This window comes from Archocentrus centrarchus, chromosome 15 (assembly GCF_007364275.1).
Source record: "Archocentrus centrarchus isolate MPI-CPG fArcCen1 chromosome 15, fArcCen1, whole genome shotgun sequence".
Classification (NCBI taxonomy): Eukaryota; Metazoa; Chordata; class Actinopteri; order Cichliformes; family Cichlidae; genus Archocentrus; species Archocentrus centrarchus.
This window is the reverse complement of record NC_044360.1, coordinates 12618500-12636967: the sequence shown is the minus strand read 5'-3', so window position 1 is coordinate 12636967 and position 18468 is coordinate 12618500. Positions and strand designations below refer to the sequence as shown.

Below are 18468 nucleotides of genomic sequence, written 5' to 3'. Positions count from 1 at the left end.
AGATATGTTAGATTTTTTTTTTCCCTTCCAGCCAGCCCACAACGACAAGACAGCGCATCCCGAGGTGGCCAGACTGATGAAGGAGCTCATCAGGAGTCGCAAGCAGCTTAAAGGTCAGTTATATAACCAAAAACATTCACATGTAAATGATTTAATAATTGCAGTGGTCAAAGAAGTACATTCCGTAAGTGGTTTGGCTATCTGAGCTCACCTGAGCCTGAAATGAAAGTGCGTAAGCTGAAAAACTAATTTTCAAACAAACAGGTACAAATGTGGTGAAAACTTGAAGATTTCAAATTTCAGTGATGTATGAATCTTTTATAATTAGTTCATTAATAGCAATAGTTAATTAATTGAAATGACAAGAGGGATATTTTATAGAAGTGAAGAGGCTGAGATATAATTTCAAGAATTTCTGACATGGTAGAAGGAAAAAGCATTAAAGTATTTTTCTTTGTCATATTACATTTTTCTGACCAGCTTTGCTCTTTTCTATAGAGTTGAAGCTGAGGCAGTCGGAAGAACTGGGACTCAAGGGACCCAAAGCTGAAACATGCAGGATGAACACAGACCAGCGGGAGGCAGTAATGACAGGAACTGAGCTCCAGCAGCTTAACAACAATGGCAACACCAAACCAAACGTGGAGGAAACGGTGAACATTATAACCAACAGGCTGAAGGAAAGACGGCGAGAGCTGGGCCTGCCCGACAGCATTAAGGTTGATTTTTCAGAAATGCCTGTTAAAACAAATATTGTAATACAAGTTTGGAGGTTAGATGTTCAAAGAGTTTATAGCTTTCACTATTCCTATTCAGGAAATGTCCCAGTTCCAGCTGCATATGGAGAAGACCAGCATGCAGAAGTGTTTGTTGTACTTCGAGAGTCTTCACGGACGACCAGTAAGACCGGCTTGGATGAACGCGCTTTGTCTTAATTCTTTCTAGAAGGATTTTTATTCTCTTCTCCCACTTCTTCCATAATCATTTTCTAGGCAGGTGAAAATATATAAGATAACAAACCGAGCCGTTTCTCTTTTTGCATCTCTGTCTTCAGAGCACCAAGCAGGAGCGAACGTTGATGAAACCTTTCTATGATCGCTACAGTCTTCTCAAGCAGCTGATTTCTTCTTCAGCCACAGCAAACATTACAACAATTGTGAGCAAACATTTAGTGATTTTTTTTTTTTAAGTGAGAATACCATGATGCAAAGACAGAGTAATCTTTGAAAAAGAGTCTCTAGAATTACATCCACCCACTGTATTTCACTCAATAGAATGAACCTGCCCATGACTACACAGGGCCTCCATTGGCTGAATAAACATGATTGCACCAGACTATTTTGAAACCTATCAAAATATATCAACCTATATATCTCTCAACCTATTAATATAGAATTTAATAATAATGATCAATAGAAAGCCAGCTATGCTTGCCCTGGTTTTATCTGTCCATCTCTTAACTTTCAGAATTAGAGTGTTGAAAGCATTTCATTCACCTCTTTATCTTTTAATTTGCTATGATTCCTGATCCCTGTTTCTGTATCGACACAGGAGGAAGAGGAGGGCTCTGATGAAGAGCATCCCAAACAGAGAAGTCCCAGGTTGCAACCACTTTGGTTAAAACCCTCTGTGTGCGCGTCCGTAGAGGAGTTGCAGTGTCTGCCTTCGCTAGAAATACCTGAATCGCCCCTGGTATCTCCACTGGAAGAGGTGAAGGTTCTCCACCCGCAGATTATCACTATGGCAACACTACATGAAGCTTCCAGGTACAGTATGTGGTCTTTTTTTTTTTTTTTTTTTAAATAAGGATAAAGATTGGCTGATTCACATTTGTTTTGCTTTAATCAGCTTGTCTTCAGTTGTGGGTCATTTATTTACACACAGTCCAGACAACATAATGAGTTGATGAATTGATTCTTTCTGAGTGCAGACCAGAATTACTCGATCACCTCAGGATGGTTCGATCAGAGAAGAGGAGAATTCACCAAGTGCTTCAGGAGTTTGAGGACCAGTTCTATGCACAGACTGGCAGGTAATGCACCATAAAGCACGTGCACAACACATCCAAAGTACTTTGCTTTTGAATTTTATTTTGTCTTTTAATAAACTTGGAACATTTGGTTTTCAACAATGCCTTGTGAAAAAAGAAAAACATCCACAAAAGAAATTCCATTGTTATGGTACAACAGTGTAATGCACACTCATGTAACATTAATCCAGCACAGAGAGCTCAGGAAAGACAGATGTTTGCTCTGAACTGTACACAGTACTGTACTGTACATGTTAGTCCTCCAAAGTAAATGTATTTTTATTTATTTTTTTTATTTTTAAATTACAATACACACTGTACAAAGCTATCTGAGTAAGGCAACATAGGGACCATCAACCAGTTATGGAAGCTGCTGCAAGTTGTTTGGAAACTACAAACTAAAGTTTGCTTTTTATTTGCATCTTCCATCCTCCGTGTATCATTAACAGGGCATGTCAGAAGGAGGACCGTGGACCAATGGCGGAGGAGTACTGCCAGTATAAGAACCTTAAAGCGAAGCTCCGTCTACTGGAGGCCCTGCTTAGTAAACAACAGGACTCAACCAAGACAAGTTGAGTTACTCACAGTGGGACTTATTCCTCTAACTTAACAGGACTCCCTCATTTAAAAAAAAAAAAAAAGTCAGCTGTGAAGCCGGTGGTTCTGGTCTTGTTTCATGCCATGCTCATTATGTAGATGCACTTTACATGAAGAAAACGGATGGAAATTGGTGACAGTCTGAAATGCTGGGTAAATGCAGTTGCAAAAAGACATCCCTTATTATCCTTGACTCCATCTTATAAACCTGATGTAGCAAGCTTATGTTATGTAGCACAAATCTATGTCAAGAATGAAGCGCTGTAATAACTTGATGTTAGTTACACTGGAGTAATTTTAAGATTACTTTATGTATTATATGGCACTTTGTTATTCACTTTTTCCCTTGCCAAAACACTATTGGACAACTGCGTCCAGAGTTAATGTGGAAAATGCATTTAAAAGTGCTATGCTGGCAGAAATATGTAAGCTTAAATGCAGTCAGTGAGACAATCCTGCAGTGTTTGTGCATGTCAGTTTTTTTAAGTCCTACATTGTGCTATGATATGCATTAAGAACTACATAGTTCATCTCAATTGTGACCATTGAATTTGCATGTTCACCTTGGAAAGTGTGAATTTTGGTGAACATAGGCATCATAGTGCAAGTTATATCTGCTGTCAAATTTGTGTTTATCCCCGTTTTGTCACTATGAAGTTAATCCCCCCTAAATGCCATTGTTGACAATGATCAGAGCTTTTAACATTGTGCACTTCTGGTTTATATAGTTTTCTATATATCTATATATAATATATGAATGTATCAATAAAAATAAATATTTTTTCACATTTATTCTAATAAACACAGTTTAAGGTTCTACTTTCTTTGCACTAACTACAATAAAATAAGAATGACTGTTGCAGAAAATGTTGCTATGACAGAGGTACTGACAGCTTTCAAACTCATGCTGCACAGAACTGCATCATGCTTTTTTTTTTTTTTTAATGTTAACAAATAGTTCACACTTGTTCAAAGACTTGGTGAATACACATTTTAGAGGCTGATGCATTAGTACGGTTAAGATTCCACAGCGGTTTATGTCTGGTTTTTAATACCTTTGGTATAAATTAAGATGACCATCAATGCTGCAGCCCTAGAAAATTGTAGTACCAGTCCGTGCCACTAGTAGGAGGTAAAAACAATTTGTCAACTGTTGAATGACAAACACTGTTTTTTTAAAAAAAAGGAAAAAAAAAAAAAAAAAAGTTCTTGCCCACAGACTGTGGACAGTTAACAGTATCAAGAACAAGGCAAAGACCAATAAAATATTGGGACAACTGATCAAATAAACTATAGAGAGTTGAAATGAAGCAGCCCATGTTTGTTACTACAGTTAAAGGGTTTGGTTAGTATGACTTGCCGGATGGATAGATGAATCTGTGTTGTTGGTGTCCCAGGTTTACATATTTCAGTCTGCTGACTCTTATGTATAATATCTTTATGCATTTTGACTTTCAGCATTATGGTAACCCATCTTCAGATGAGGAGACAATGGTGTAGGTGTCAGAGTGGTGTACCTTCATCTTTTTCTCCACTCTTCTTTGGGAATGATGGTCTTTTGAGAGTACAGAGCAGTGTCAGAGATATGTTGGTGTTAGCCTACTAAATCTGCTTCATGCATGTGTTGATCTGCTTCATCAGTACATGTGGACTTCCTTCGTGTGAGTAGAGGTCAGTTACTTCTCCCCTCCTACCCTCTTTCTTTTAAACATTCTGCTGTGTCCCTAGCGTCCCACGCTGATGTTGCAGGTCTTGCAGCTTGGGTCCTTCTTGGCATTTACTGTGGAGAGACTCATCAGCTGGTGCCCACTGATCTCTGCCACCGTGCCCAAGGACAGGTCTACAGGCTCCGTGTAGATCACCTCCAAGATGACATCTTGTGCATGGTGAAACACCAGACCACCATCACCCTCTTCATCCTGCTTGCAGGTAAGGAAACGGTTGTTGGTGATGTCGAGCAAAGGAAGCCTCTGCTTACAAAAGTCATCACCACTGGAGCCTTTTGGTGCCAGGACCAGAATAACATAGTGGTAGGCTGTATACATGCAGTAGAAGTCTCCAAAGTACAGGTTGGTGTCAGGGTTGAAGAGAGTGTCAGCCTGCACTTCAAAGCGATGGCGACCATATGGGGAGTCCTGCGGAGGCTTGCCGGTGTTGAACTCTGTGTTGCAGCTGAAAAAGATGCCCTCCAGCTTACCGCTGATCGGTGAGCCATGGCTGCCACTATTGTCTTTGACTGAGGGCAGCATCCGGTTCCCTTGCACTTCCCTGGAGTTTGGAAACAAGGGAATGAAATCAGCTTCCATCTTAAATTTTATATAGTGTTTTTGGGTTTCCCCCTCTAAGCAATTTTATAAATACTGGAGACAGTGGCACCAAGTTAAAAAGGGAAAAGAAAAAGAATCAACAGTTTTCTAGAATTTGTGACACATGGGAAATAAGCCAAATCTGTAAGATGCAGCCTGAATACCAAGGCTTATAATACAAAAAGTAGCGTGAACTCACTAATACTGGAGCCTTATAGTAATCATATTAGCTTAGTCCAGTTTGTCTCATAAATCCTGCGGGGAAAAAAAAAAATCATGACAAACTGCTATAAAACAAAGATCAGATTAACTGCTGAACATTCAAAGCATCTGTGGCAGCTGCATACAGCATTTTCTCCATAGAGTAAATCTGAGCAGCAAAGCTCCAATAATGAACTGTAATTATAACAGCGATTCATACAGCTATCACTCCAGAAGTTCTTATTATATCCATATTTCAAGCTTGGTTGTGGTCATTATGGAATTATGCTCCAACACGCGCTAAGGCCTTGTTGAGTGGTACTGTCAGTACTGTTACTAGCCACATGATGGTGCAGTTTAACAGAAGCACAGTGCAATGTAGCAACTGCTACTCAGCAAAAGGGAGATGACTATCCAAATGACATCATGCTGCCAACAAAAGACTGCCCACAAGCTGTGGCTTTAGTACTGAAACTGTGTGCTTTGTTAAGCTGTGCGCATTACCTCTGAGGGACAGGATGTGGAGGGGATAGGAGGGGATAAAGTCACACCATTAAAAAGAGGAGAAGACAAGTGGATAAAATGCACTCACATGAAACCAGATAAAAATCAGTATACACACTAACAGCACAAGGCTTCAGGAAACAGTAACAGACCACTCCAGAGATATCCCACATTTCCCTGTCATACTGTCCTCATGTTTTTTGTTTTTCTTTTCATCACATTCCCTAACTGCCAGCTATTTTCTGTCAGTTACACGGAGCTCGGCCTGCTTTCAAACAAATCACAATGCACAGCGGTTACCGAAAGAAATGGCTGGCTGCTACAGTAGTTTGACGTATTTCTGCAGATTCATGAAACTAATGCAGCTGCAGCTGAATCTTGTTTTGCTTGGCTTCAAACAGCTGAAGAGGAATGCATTTCCTCAATTCTGTGTTTCCCACATGCTTGTAAACTGTATTGTATAAAACATGACCAGAAAGGAGTGAGCCTGAAAGTTTGTTAGAAAAGTCTGCAATAACAGACGCCATCATCATACCTTAACTAAAACTAAATACAAAAATGAAGTGTGGAATAAACATATTTGTTTAACTATTTAAAAAAAAAGAAAAGAAAAATGAACTAAAGCTGAGCACATTAAAAGAATATAATCTAAATTGGAACACTGAGATCTAATCTGGAAACTGAAACAAAAATCAATTGAGAAAAAACAAAAACATTTAAAACAATGTTCATTAAGAAAAGTAATGAAACCACAATATTATAACAACTGTGCCTGCCAGTGACATTTCAATAAACAAAGAAAGTGGGAAGAAAAACTGTAATATCCTAAACCAATGCAGCCACTTGTAACTCGAACAACCAAACACTATGAATGCACAAAACATCTTTGAATGATTTCTTCATGATATACTTTCAAAATCATAAGAAATGCCCACCTGGCATGATCAAAGTACTCTTTATTCTGGTTTCTGTAGAAGACCGAGAAAGGGAGCATCCGTCCAGCAATGACCTCTGCCTTTTCTAGCAGCTGGTTTAGATGCACTGTGGAATAATCTGGAGAAAGAAACATCATTGGAAAAGTGTGTATTTTTCTACAAAAGACATCTCTATCAGTGTACATATCATCAGCATGTTGTCATTTATGCCATTAGTATGTGTGTGCGTGTGTGTATAAATACTATTAATTAAAAAAGAAACAAAAAAACAAGACTGACTTGAAGCACTGGCCAGGATGAAATATGAACCCAAGCTTTAGGGATTCTCCTATCTTTAACTTCTCCATTTAGGTTGATATGACTCAGCATTACCAAAAACATTTTTGTTAGATCAACATGCCAAAGGGGGAGTGGATTTTCTCTAAAGCATTTTTTAAAAAACAAAAAACCCAAACAAACAAAAACACATTAATCCATTTTCCGCATGGCTATTTTCCCATAAGCACCAAATATGTCACCACAGATAACTGGGAATAGGGAAAAAAAAAAAAACGATGCTGTAAATGTTTAAATGTCAAAAAGGCTGATTGTTTTTATAGAGTGCTGCTAACATGAATGGAAAGCAGTAGCTTTCTACATGCAGAGGAAAAAATGCATTTGACATTAAACTTGTCAAAACATATGTTCTGCTGTTTTTGGCGACAGGGTGGACCCTCTTGTGCCTGACTGTTAGGATCAGCAGCATCATTTAGCATTCTCCTTGAGTCTCTTACTCTGACACAGCTCACACTCTTCACTTGCCTATCATCCTTCCTATCTAAACTGCCTCTCCTTATCAACTTCAACACCCCCCTCCAGTAATTAAAAAAAAAATAAAAATAAAAAAACACTTATAGCTATTCTATCAGCACTAAGTTTGGTTTGAGTTACCAGTTTGGTCCACAATGAAACATTTTAACTAGTAGATTGTAAAACTGTTATATCAAATTTTGTGACAAAGCAGCTATCACAGGTTTTGACTGTTGTATTGTTTGCCAGTTGAGAGTGAAGACAGAGTGAATGTGCAACAATCACCCTAAACTGGACCTGGACATCATCATTGCCCACAGGGATGTCCCTCCTCATCCTCTGATAAATTCCACCCTGCAGTCTTCATGCCCCCCCCCTCCCCCTCCCTCCCTCCCTTCCTTCCTAGGGAGTGATGTTGAACTCCGTGACCTCTGCATCAGGAGATACACAGCACAGCTCCTCAGTCTTTTTTCATAATCCTTTCCTTCCACTCAGTATATTAGCTTCCCTCTTTATCTTCTCCTTCATTTATACTCTGGCCTTTACTTGGTTGTTTCCTTTCTCTTTCATTAACATTCTCTACAATTAAATTCATCTCATCCAAAAAGCAAAGCCTGATGTCACATATCCTGAAAAATACATGCATTCATTATGGCACCATAAAATGAGATTACTCACCAGCAGTGCAGAATTCAATGATTTCGCTCCACTCAGACACGGCATAGTCCCCATCAGCCTGTTTTGATGCAGTCTGGACAGCCACTGTGTACTCTGTGCGTGGACTCAGGAACCAGTGACCCCGGACCGTCATGGGCAGGGGTACTGCTTTGGCCACAAGTTTGGTAGGAACATCCTGGAAGGAGGGAAGGAGGACAGGAGGACAGGGTGGAAGGGAAAAAGTAGTAAGTGTTGACAGGAAGGAATTAGTCGGAAAAACTCCATATAAAGACAACTGCTTGTAACCAAACATACAAATATTTACCCTATATTGCTCACTGCAGGTAATAGCCATGGCTTTCCCATTTGTATAAATGTAAACTATGCTGTTCACGCCAATAACAACCCCCACTACCTAAAAATCAGTAGGCCATAGCAGCTCATTGATTGGACCAAGAGTCCCTGCCTAGCAACAGTCAGCCCATCAACCTACCAACACTGCTCCCGCACCAAAAATCAAAATATTGGTATGGGGTCGACCGCTATTCCAAAGGAGAAAAGAGGACAAACACTCAGTGACACAGCACAGCAGTGTAAGGAGGCTGATGAAACAAGTCGGTAAGATTACCAAACCAGACCCTCGACAGTGTCGTGAACGCGCTGCTGTCTCAGGCAGAGAAGGCTTTCAGAGCTCAAAGTGACAGCTTACTGTGGCGTCTTTGAACACACCCACCTTGAAATGAGCCCCCCCCCCAGCATGAAAAGGAAAGGTCATCTTGAGATAAAACAGCATCAAAAATTATAATTTCAGTTTTCAAAGATCAATCTTTGTCATAACTCCAGATGTTTAGAGCATGGCAACATCTGTCTAAACCATCAATGACAATAGTTATGATGTTTAAGGTAAAAAGCTCATTCCACACCAGTTCTGTCAGCAGTACAGAAGATTTGGAAATAACTGAATTGTCTATCAAACACGTCATATTGAACAGTGAATCTTCTAAGCTACAGGTTTCTCTGAAAATCTGAACTTGTTATGAGCAACCATTACTACCACTTACCTGTTGATGAAAAATTACTAATGTAAATTTTTGTTTATGGCAGATTAGACTGGAATATAATTATTAAACAATAATAACTGCAATTTACAACATGTGGTTTAATATCCTTGAATTCTGTTAAATCAGTTCAATGTTGCCTGTATTCACACAGTGCTGTACAGTTGTAGCTTCTCTTAGTGTTGTGCAAAGAAATATTGTATATTATTGTATAATATTTTAATTTTTTTTTTTTTTTAAAAGGATTCAACCAAAATGAATCTTACCTGAATAAACAGTACAATGTAAAATTACTTATTTTAATCATTTGGTTAAGGATACCCAAAGAGACATAAATTTAATAGTTTAAACTGTCAAGGCAGTGCTTTCATTTTTCAATGCAAGCCTGTTCTTGACACTTTAAAAGCGGCAGCAAATTCACAATTTCACTGAGACTACAGCAATGGTAATAAAACCTTTAAAAAAAGGTATTCATCTGCCTACTTGACCCGAGCATTACCTTGTGTTTGAACTTGTTTGAGTTTTTATTCTCCTTCTTGTTCAGGTCGATGAAATAGTGCGTGATGCGCTCCTTGCTGCGTGCCTCCATGTCCCAGCAGATCTTGAAAGAGTCGCAGGTGATGTTGCTAATCTTGATGTTCTGAGGAACAGGGAGCTCCTCCATCTCAGAGATGCTGCCGTCCTGGGATTTACTTCCTGCGCAGTTCAGGGGGAGGGAAAAAAAAAAAAAAAAAAAAAAAGTGTATGTGTAAAATAGAAGACAGCATAATGAAATGATATGGTTCAAATTTACTCTAGAAATCCTTTAATACACATCAGGTTCTGAGCAGCGAAGTAAATTTGTGTAAATTCAATACAATATAAATTGTGCCTGCTAGCATTTAGATTATTTGTTGATCTAAGTGTGAAGACACACAGACCAATGACAATAAGTCGCACTTGTAACCGCATCAAGTCATCAAGTACACACCTTTAAATCTTACTTAGTCAACCTTACTGACTCTAAACCTATAATGGGAATTATTCCACTGGCAGCACTCTAATATAGCCACCATGTCACACACGCGCACAGAAACCTACTGCATTGCTGACTGCCATATACAGTGTGTTTCCATAGCAACACATCAGTCCCTCTACACATGTACACCTATCTGCTCTCCAGAACATATGCAGCATTAAATATTTTAAATGCTTGAATCCCCTTCTCGTCTCGGCAGACACTGGTCAGTTTAGAATCGGTTTTATGGATAAAACGGACGCCTCAGTGCAGACCCTGCACATAAGCCTGGAACAATAAAATCTGAAATGCCAGTGAATGTCACAGAAGAGCTATTCTTTTAAGAATTGTTGTTTATTTCCAACTCTACATTTGGATTCTTGAACTCTACTGGAGTCACTTTATACGATTCATAATTCAAAGTGAACTATTGAGCTTTTTTTTTTTTTTTAAATCCATCTGAAACAAGACATTTTCCATTCCTTCACCCATCCTCTAAGTAAACCTTCTTCTGACTGGCAGCCCCTTTGGAAACAAAAGATTCCAGCAGGTGGGCGGGGCTTCTGTGCTCCAGAGAATAGGAAAACAAGCATAAACGGTAAACGCTCACATTTTTCCACCCAATTCCGGGTGTATTTGGTTAAGACAAAAAGCTTACATTGCTTTCCAAAGAAATGGATCAATCTCAACTTTATCTGAGCTGCCATAGATTTCATGCACTATAGGTCACTGTAAAACGTAGAAACGCAATATAACCCAAAGTGCACAGTGAGGCCAGTGAAAATGTCAAAATGGGGCTGAATAAGAGCTTTGTAAGATTAGGATGAATATAGACTTTGCATCACACTATGGAACGCCCACTTGGCATGGCAACAATGTGTTTTCTGTGCACGCTCTGGGGTCTAAACAAGAGTGAGTAAAATTCAAGAATGCAGTGTTTGGGGGAGATGCGCAACATGGCTGAATTCAATAGAGTGTCAACAATGGCAGAAGCAGTGAAGCGCGGAAAATCTCTCTGTTCGTCAAATGAGAGAGGGCAAGATAAAAGACTAATCCCATAATTGGGATCGTGGACTCTTCTGTCTCACCTCTATACAACACCAACAGTAGAGCATGGGCACAGTGATTCATTTTCAGAACCTTTTTTTGACCTTTTCAAATCACGACTTTATGACCATCTAAGAAAAATATCTATTAGAGGCATGTTCTTTCCCAACACACCAGACCAGACCCCCCACCTACTTTCCTAATCACTAGTTCCAAAGCAGAACTAGCTGATTACTAATCATCTTTAACTTTAAAAGACCTCCTGTTGTTACACGCTTGGACCAAACTGTTGCTCATTTTGATTACAACTTAAATCTTGTGGATTTTAGTGCAAGGACCTTTGCATTTGAGCATAGGATTTACCATCTCTACTTACTGCACGTCTTGACTTAGACTTCGGGGGCATTAGAAGAAAAGGATCCTGCATATGTAAAAATTTAAACATGCCAGCAGTTAAATTACCACCTGAGCCGTTAAGACTGACTGCACGATTGTGCTTGGCTCTCAGACCTTATGCGGGCACTACTGCGCCTCTTATTTGTGAAATCACCTCATCCTGTTGCCGGTCTGCATTTAAAGTCCATCTCATTATACCTAAACCCCACTGAGCTGATAAGTTTGGCTCAGACCAGACTGAGCGGGTCAACAGAAGACGTGACGGAGCAGACCTCTGACAGAAAATGCTCCACTGAGTCAGCACAGACCAGACAGTGATGCGAGCACATAAAGCTTGCATAAGGTCCCACCTTTATGTTTGCTGACCTTTAACAGATTCAAGAAAACTACCAGGCCTGTTGTCATTCTCTGACACTCATGTCAGCAAAAGATGAAATATACCCAAAGAAAGTGAAACACTGGCAAGGATTTCACAATTTACTTATTCTCAATTCTCCCTACCTCTGGCTATCTGCAGTACATGACTGTAAACATTAACCTACTCTAAACACCAAACATGAAAAACCTGCTGGCTCACTCGCTGTGTTGTGCAGGTTTATGCAGAGCAGGTTACTTGTCCTCTGCTCCTTAAATTGTTAATGTTAACACTGTTTTCCCTAAAAACAATGTTTTCCTTAAAAACTAGACCCCATGCAGGTCTTTGCACTCCCATCTCTGCAACTCCACAATACTGATTTACCTCACTTACTCTAATGCTCTCCTAATTAACCTGCAAATGAAGAGCATTACACCGATGTAGTGAAGCTTTCTAAATGCGGCCAGAAATTACCTACAGAACACTATTAAGCCAACTCAGTCACAGTAAAGGCTATGCCATTAGCGAGAACAAGCTCTGAAGGCTGAAGGGCAAAGGAAATGGTACTGACATGTAAAATTCTATAGACATATATACAGACATTTGACAGATTAAAGAAAAAGCAAAAATAAAAACAAAGTGCCTTAGTAAGGGTTTACCACATAACAGAACAGCCTTGGACATTAATCCTCCTAGTCTCTGGAACTCTACAGGGACAACACACTATTCTTCCAAAGAAAATTCCCTTGTTTGTAATTTTGATCATAGAAAACAGTAGTTTCTAACACATTAGTCTGAAATCTCCCATAGGTTGAGATCTGGGGATTTGGGACATCATTTTCATACTCACAAGACCAATTCAGTGAGCCCATTTTTCCTATCGATGGGAGCATTGCTATCCTGGAACAGACTACTCCCACCATAGGATAAAAGGTGCTCACGCAGATAAAAATGACCCTCTGAGTCCCTTCATCGTAGAGGTCAAGGGATGAGGGTTGTCTTTTAATTGGTTAAGCTGAAGAATGATCTGAAGAATGATGTGTCCCAAATTTCCCCTCTGTGGGACAATAAAGGCTGTTTCTTCTTCTTCTTCTTCTTCGTACAAAATATTCATTTCAGCCTTTTTGTATAGGTAATATAAATATAGCATAGTAGCTAATCTATCCTGTGTGTCCACCAGCTTTGTAAGGGCTAGTGTTAAGCTCAGGTCTGAATCCTTCAGGACTCAGAGCACAAGATGAAGGAGTGAAAGGCAAAAGGGATGAAGGTCAGGCAGTAAGGGAGAAAGCAGAATCTTTTACAGCCTCTCTCACTCTTACTTAATGTGCCAGGACTGCATCAGTTTCAATGCCAAATTCTCTTTTTGCTGAATCATAATTTTAACACAAAACTAAAATATTTTAATAAGCTGCTCTTATTTTCTCTCATTTACTGCATGCATTATGCTGTTTATTAGGAGAGGGTGCGGTAGGGGGAAATTTTTGCTTGATCATTATCAAGCAGACAGACTGTTTTAGAGCAAAAGCTTGAGCGCTTATGAGCACAGATTATTCATGCTGTGCACATATGGACAGATAGTTCAAAATAAAAGATTTGTAGATGCAGAGCACCAAAGAGCAGGCTCCAGGCACCTTATAGAAAAGAAAGAAAGAAAAGAAAAAAAAAAAAAAACATTAAGCGTAAAAGATGAAAAGCCTTAGACACTGAACCTACTAAAGTTTAAGAAATGGACCTTACTGGTTATCACCCTTTTACTGTTTACAGTCAGATACCACAGGGAAAAGCAATAATGCAGAAGGATCAATATAAATCTTATTAACATGCATACATGGAGCCATTCTAATGGCTCTTTACGGTGGGATTTGTTCCAGTCACACCTGCCTCCAAATTATAAATTACTTGTTGGCGCTCTTTACCAGCAAGAGGAAAGTGATTTGATTTCCATCTAGGCCATTTAGGCAATGTAAATGTACTCTCCTGGTGGTTGGAGTTTCCATCATGTGAGACTACATTATGCTCCATTTGAAAGTCCATACTTCTTCAAAACAAACTATCAAGTTTAGGGCTCCAAAAACAAATTTCTGAGCATTGTTGGTGAGCGTGTTAGATTACCACTTCTGACTGCACAAGTAGGTACTCAGACAAGCCTCCTACATTTTTAGTTGCAGTGTTGAGTCTAAAATTGAACTGTAGACATGAGCAACACAATAGACACTAGGCATAGATGCTTGCAGTACTTTAAAAAAAAAAAAAAAATCACGCCTTTGTTCCTCTCAATGCACAGGCTAGACTGAGACAGAGATCATGCTGGGAGTGAGAAGCTGCCAACAGAAAAACATCTCTCTCTCCGAGTGAGATAAACAATGCCCTGTTCATCGAGGTTACGCAGTCTGTGTTCCACCTTTTAGGCATCAATAAGGCCTCGAACAGCAAACAAAGATGAGTAACAATAATTTAATAATGCAGTCTTTAGTTAAGTAGGTTCAAAAATCAATACAGAGGAGGATTTTTTAAAACTTTTCCAAGACCAGAATGAGTCATCACTGCTCATTTACACAGAATATGAATCCCCTAAGCTCAGACTTTTGTGTTTTTCTTCATTTATTTTTTTTACATTTCAAGTTTTGAGTTTCTAAGGTGAAGAATTTTTATATATGCCAGCAGTAGAAAAAGAAAGCAAAGAAAAATAAACATGAATGCTTGCAGTGGTGCAAGTCAAGTGCAAGTGAATATGTTATGCAGTCAATAAGTGACTACATAATATGTACCTGCAACTCTTGCCAGCACAGTCATGAGACACAACTGCTCACAGTGAATGCAGCCAAACTAAAATGCCAGCTTACTCAGATGATGCTGTATGGCATAAGGCAGACCTGCTGTTGTGTCATGTTAGTACATACTGGAAAAGCTTTACAGAGTATCCACTGAGTATTATTTATCACAGGAGTCTACAGCCATGGAGCCACAGGCTAAGATTAATTTAAAGGGGGTGGTTGCACCGTTACAGTGAGTGTGTGGGAGAAAAGGCCATAGAGAAATGGTTCTGCAGAAAAGTTTGGCTAGAAATTGCTGTTAGCGGATGTAATTCTAGTTCCAAGAGTATGTCTGTATAACCCCAATCAGCTTCACCACTAGCTGAGTGGGGTGGCCAGGCTTCAGTCTGTGGTGCCCATGGCCACTCTTTGGCTCCAGCCCTGCTGTGCAGTGATAACAATGAACATAATGAATTTTTGGAGGCGTTATCCATGTTCATAATCTTTGTTCCCATCTTGAATTTAGCATCTTAGTACAACTGTAATGCCACTAATGAAGGTATTTTGTCAACTGCTGGACTGAAACAAAAGATAATCTGATCAAGCTAGATGGAAAAGGGGATTTTTTTTTGACATTTGCTTTCTCTTATATTTTATTTATTTATTTATATATAAAGAGAAAGCAAAAGTCAGGGAGTGAAATCACTTGACTCAGGACAACGATGATATCTTTACAAAGATGGATATTTGTGAAAGTAGGTGTCTATCACTGCCAGCTTGATCTTACAAAGATTTTCATGATGTTCTCAGGTCTAGTGTTGAGGGAGGGGGAAAGAAAAAAAAATCCATCCATCCATCTACTTATCAGTCCATCTGTCCATCCTGGAAATGCACATCCTAGTAGACTTGGGATGTTACAGCTATTTTAGACAGAGATTTCAAAGAGCACAGCCACACTGCTTGGTTACATTAATAGCAGCCATCCGTCATGGCAACTTCATCACATCAGCAGGCACAGCACAGAGGCCATGCAAGACGTGTGTATTTGATTACGCCCTGCAAACGCACATTAACTGTGGATATAAAATCAAAATGGTGGTCCTCGTCAGACTTACAGGGGTTGGTGACAAATTTATTCAGCTCAACATCATGGGAGTTATCCATAGACTACGGACAACTGCAGCAGAGAAACTCTGCTCACATGAGTTGATGCTATGACTTGTGCTACTCCTCATTCTTAGCAAAACTTGCCCCACACCCACATACTCATGTCACAGTCCCATCACGAAACTGAACCATTAACACCCCCTCTGAAACAAGGCACACAGAAACAACTTGTATCCCACCATTTCTTTTGTGCACTGAAATCCTCAAACAGTCCTCACTGTGTTGGAGAGTGCTCTTTCCCCACAGACAGTAAGCCTACTGAAGTATTATGCATCCATTTGCTGGGTCAGCATAGGCATAGAAGCCTCTCATGCTGGTAATTAAATATTAATGGTTTACAAGATAAATTTAGAAGGCCATGTAACACTGAAATGAATGCGGACCTTGGGAAAAATGTACGCATTGACCGGATAAGATAACAATCCATTTCCAGGAAAGGTAAAAGTGAGTGATGCAGTAGTTTGGAAGGGGTGTGGCTGGGCCAGTGTAAACTATACAATTTGAGATTCAGGTGACAAAATTCAGAGACTGGTCAAAGCCACAGAAGCACTAAGTTAATCCAGCCACACTATAAACTAGTCTCAAAAGAAATTAACCAAAGATGATACAATCTCTATTCACAGAAGTACTCCACTTTGCTGCTGTCAACACTAAATGTTTGTAGAAGAACACACAGACAGCCATACATAAAATCGCTTCTTATCTGTTCACGAAGTTCAGGTTTTGCTCACACTACAGACGTGAGTAGCTTCCAATGACATGAGCATGCATTCTCACTGCATAGATGCACGTTTCAAGTAAACCATCAACAGTACAACAACTAGTTGTCCTGAAGAATTTGCACAGAAGGTGGACATTGTCACTGCATAAACAGAGAGTATGTGGGTGTCTCAAGGACACATAATATTTACACAGAGTAGCCTACTTGAAAAAGAAAGTAGATGCAGCACAGAAAGCACAAAACTGGCAGTGTTCGTTTGCGAAGTGCAGCTCCAGCCTATACTGTAAACCATTTAGAATCAGCACTAACATCAGCACAAACTCTGGCAGCTAAAATATTGCACATAAAGACTAAGGAGGCTAATAAAAGGCACACCACTGACACCCAGAATGCCCTAAACAGCCACTAGACAATCTGGCATAGCTACGACAAAAAGAAAAGAACCCAATTATACAATGAAAAGGTGTGATCATATTTCATGTGAATTAATTTCCAGTCTTAATTAAGAGACATCGCTGATCAGGCGTCTTGACGCAGATGTGAAATTAGCGGTGTGTAATTGCACTGATGGGTGTGTAGGGCTGCACCGCCTGAGCACACATGTGGGTGCAGCCATGTTTCTGCTTCTCATTCTCTTCTGATGATGACTTGCCTTTTTTCCTCTCCCCACCATCAAATTCGCATCAGGGTTAAGCCCGCTCATGGAACAACTTCTTGTCAATTTTCACAGTACAAGTCTGGCTTATAAAACCCCATTTTCTATGATGGGGTTTATTTCAGCTCTTAATTTAATGGCAAATATTCAGGAAACTTTTGATTCGTGGAAGTAAGCCACAGGCAACCACTCATAGACGCAGCTGGAAGACTTGATGAATTATAAACGTAAACGCAAGGGAGAGTTTTATGGGAAATAAGGGGGGGGGGGGTCATTTGTTATTATACATTTTGCAGGATAACACGCAGTATGTGCGCAAAATGGAAAAAGGCAGCTCCTTTGGAAGAGGACGAGAATCAGTGCTTATAGGCGGGGTGGCAGCCGGCCTCTGTCCAGGTTTGTGGTGCTGAAATAAAGAAACTCATCATTTAGACTAAGATTACTGCTTTCAAGTTAAGGAATATACGTTTATTCTGAGCCAAGACCTTGTTCCCATTGTAAAGACACTCAGTTATTCCGAGCACGCACAAGCGCACCATCCATTCATCCATCCAAGGAACCAGCGGAGCCACCTGTCCTTATTACTTCCACACAATAAGGGTACAGCATGCGGCGACAACCACTGACAAACTGACTGCATACCTGCAGCGACTCAAATTAACAAAGGGGCCTAATGCACCGGCATTATGCGGAAATATTTTAGCACACCAGTGAAAAGCAGACAATCCTCCCTTACCATCTCGTTCGCATAACTGTATGGCGTCCAAGCTTAGGTCCTTGATCATCCCCTCGCAGGGACTTAATGGACTGTTGATGTTGTGCGCCAAACCTGGTACCTCCATCTCTACAGAAGAGCCTGGATGATGCTACTCGTTAAATGCTGACGCTCGTTAATTTCGTCCACGGGACTTGTACACGTCGTTAAGGAATGGGAAACGAAAGAGAAAGAGAGACTGGCGTCCAGTCAGTCGCTCACAGCTCTCCTCAGTCTCTGGGGTGGTGCGGCTATTGGCGCGTCAGAGGAATCGTCACGGGCTCGAGCAGCACACGCCGCCAGTTGCAAAATGAGGCATAGCAGCTTCTGCGGTGATCCGTTTAAATGTATATCAGTGTATGCGTTTATCTTATTTCATACACTCCCAAAGCAAATGGCGCTTCTGAGTCTTTAGAGCCACAAGTGTGTGTGCGCGCCTGTCCTGTATGTTATGCCGCCGCCGGGACAGTTGAGCATGAACAGTTCAGCGGATTAGTACAGAGACGTTCTGCAAATTCAATGGCTTCTTATGTAACTAGATTAGCTC

General features: G+C 40.1%; 2 protein-coding genes across 6 annotated transcripts in view; one reads left to right on the top strand and one right to left on the bottom strand.

Annotated features, from left to right (window-relative positions):
• LOC115793145 (protein FAM13A-like) overlaps positions 1–2670 on the top strand; it is a 22890-nt gene extending 20220 nt beyond the window's left edge. For all 5 annotated transcript variants that reach the window (XM_030747969.1, XM_030747970.1, XM_030747968.1 and 2 more), the window contains 7 exons: positions 32–113; positions 499–719; positions 817–900; positions 1055–1156; positions 1552–1766; positions 1931–2032; positions 2479–2670. In XM_030747969.1, the coding sequence (XP_030603829.1) occupies positions 32–113; positions 499–719; positions 817–900; positions 1055–1156; positions 1552–1766; positions 1931–2032; positions 2479–2605 (933 nt within the window). In that variant the 3' untranslated portion in view covers positions 2606–2670. The remainder of the gene's footprint in view (positions 1–31; positions 114–498; positions 720–816; positions 901–1054; positions 1157–1551; positions 1767–1930; positions 2033–2478) is intronic.
• Positions 2070–18468, bottom strand: LOC115793147 (phytanoyl-CoA hydroxylase-interacting protein-like). The gene is made up of 5 exons (XM_030747971.1): positions 17904–18468; positions 9576–9772; positions 8040–8214; positions 6573–6690; positions 2070–4894 (listed from the first exon to the last, which is right to left on the bottom strand). Exons 1-5 carry the CDS (start codon positions 18007–18009, stop codon positions 4351–4353), a joined length of 1140 nt encoding a protein of 379 aa, XP_030603831.1. The 5' UTR covers positions 18010–18468; the 3' UTR covers positions 2070–4350.

Excerpts from the sequence above, each read along its gene's own strand:
- LOC115793147 (XM_030747971.1), bottom strand. The coding sequence starts at position 18,009 with ATGGAGGTACCAGGTTTGGCGCACAACATCAACAGTCCATTAAGTCCC. Across the intron at positions 8,215-9,575 it reads CAAACAAGTTCAAACACAAG|GATGTTCCTACCAAACTTGT; the intron begins GTAATGCTCGGG and ends CCCTCCTTCCAG. Across the intron at positions 4,895-6,572 it reads GAGTACTTTGATCATGCCAG|GGAAGTGCAAGGGAACCGGA; the intron begins GTGGGCATTTCT and ends TCCAAACTCCAG.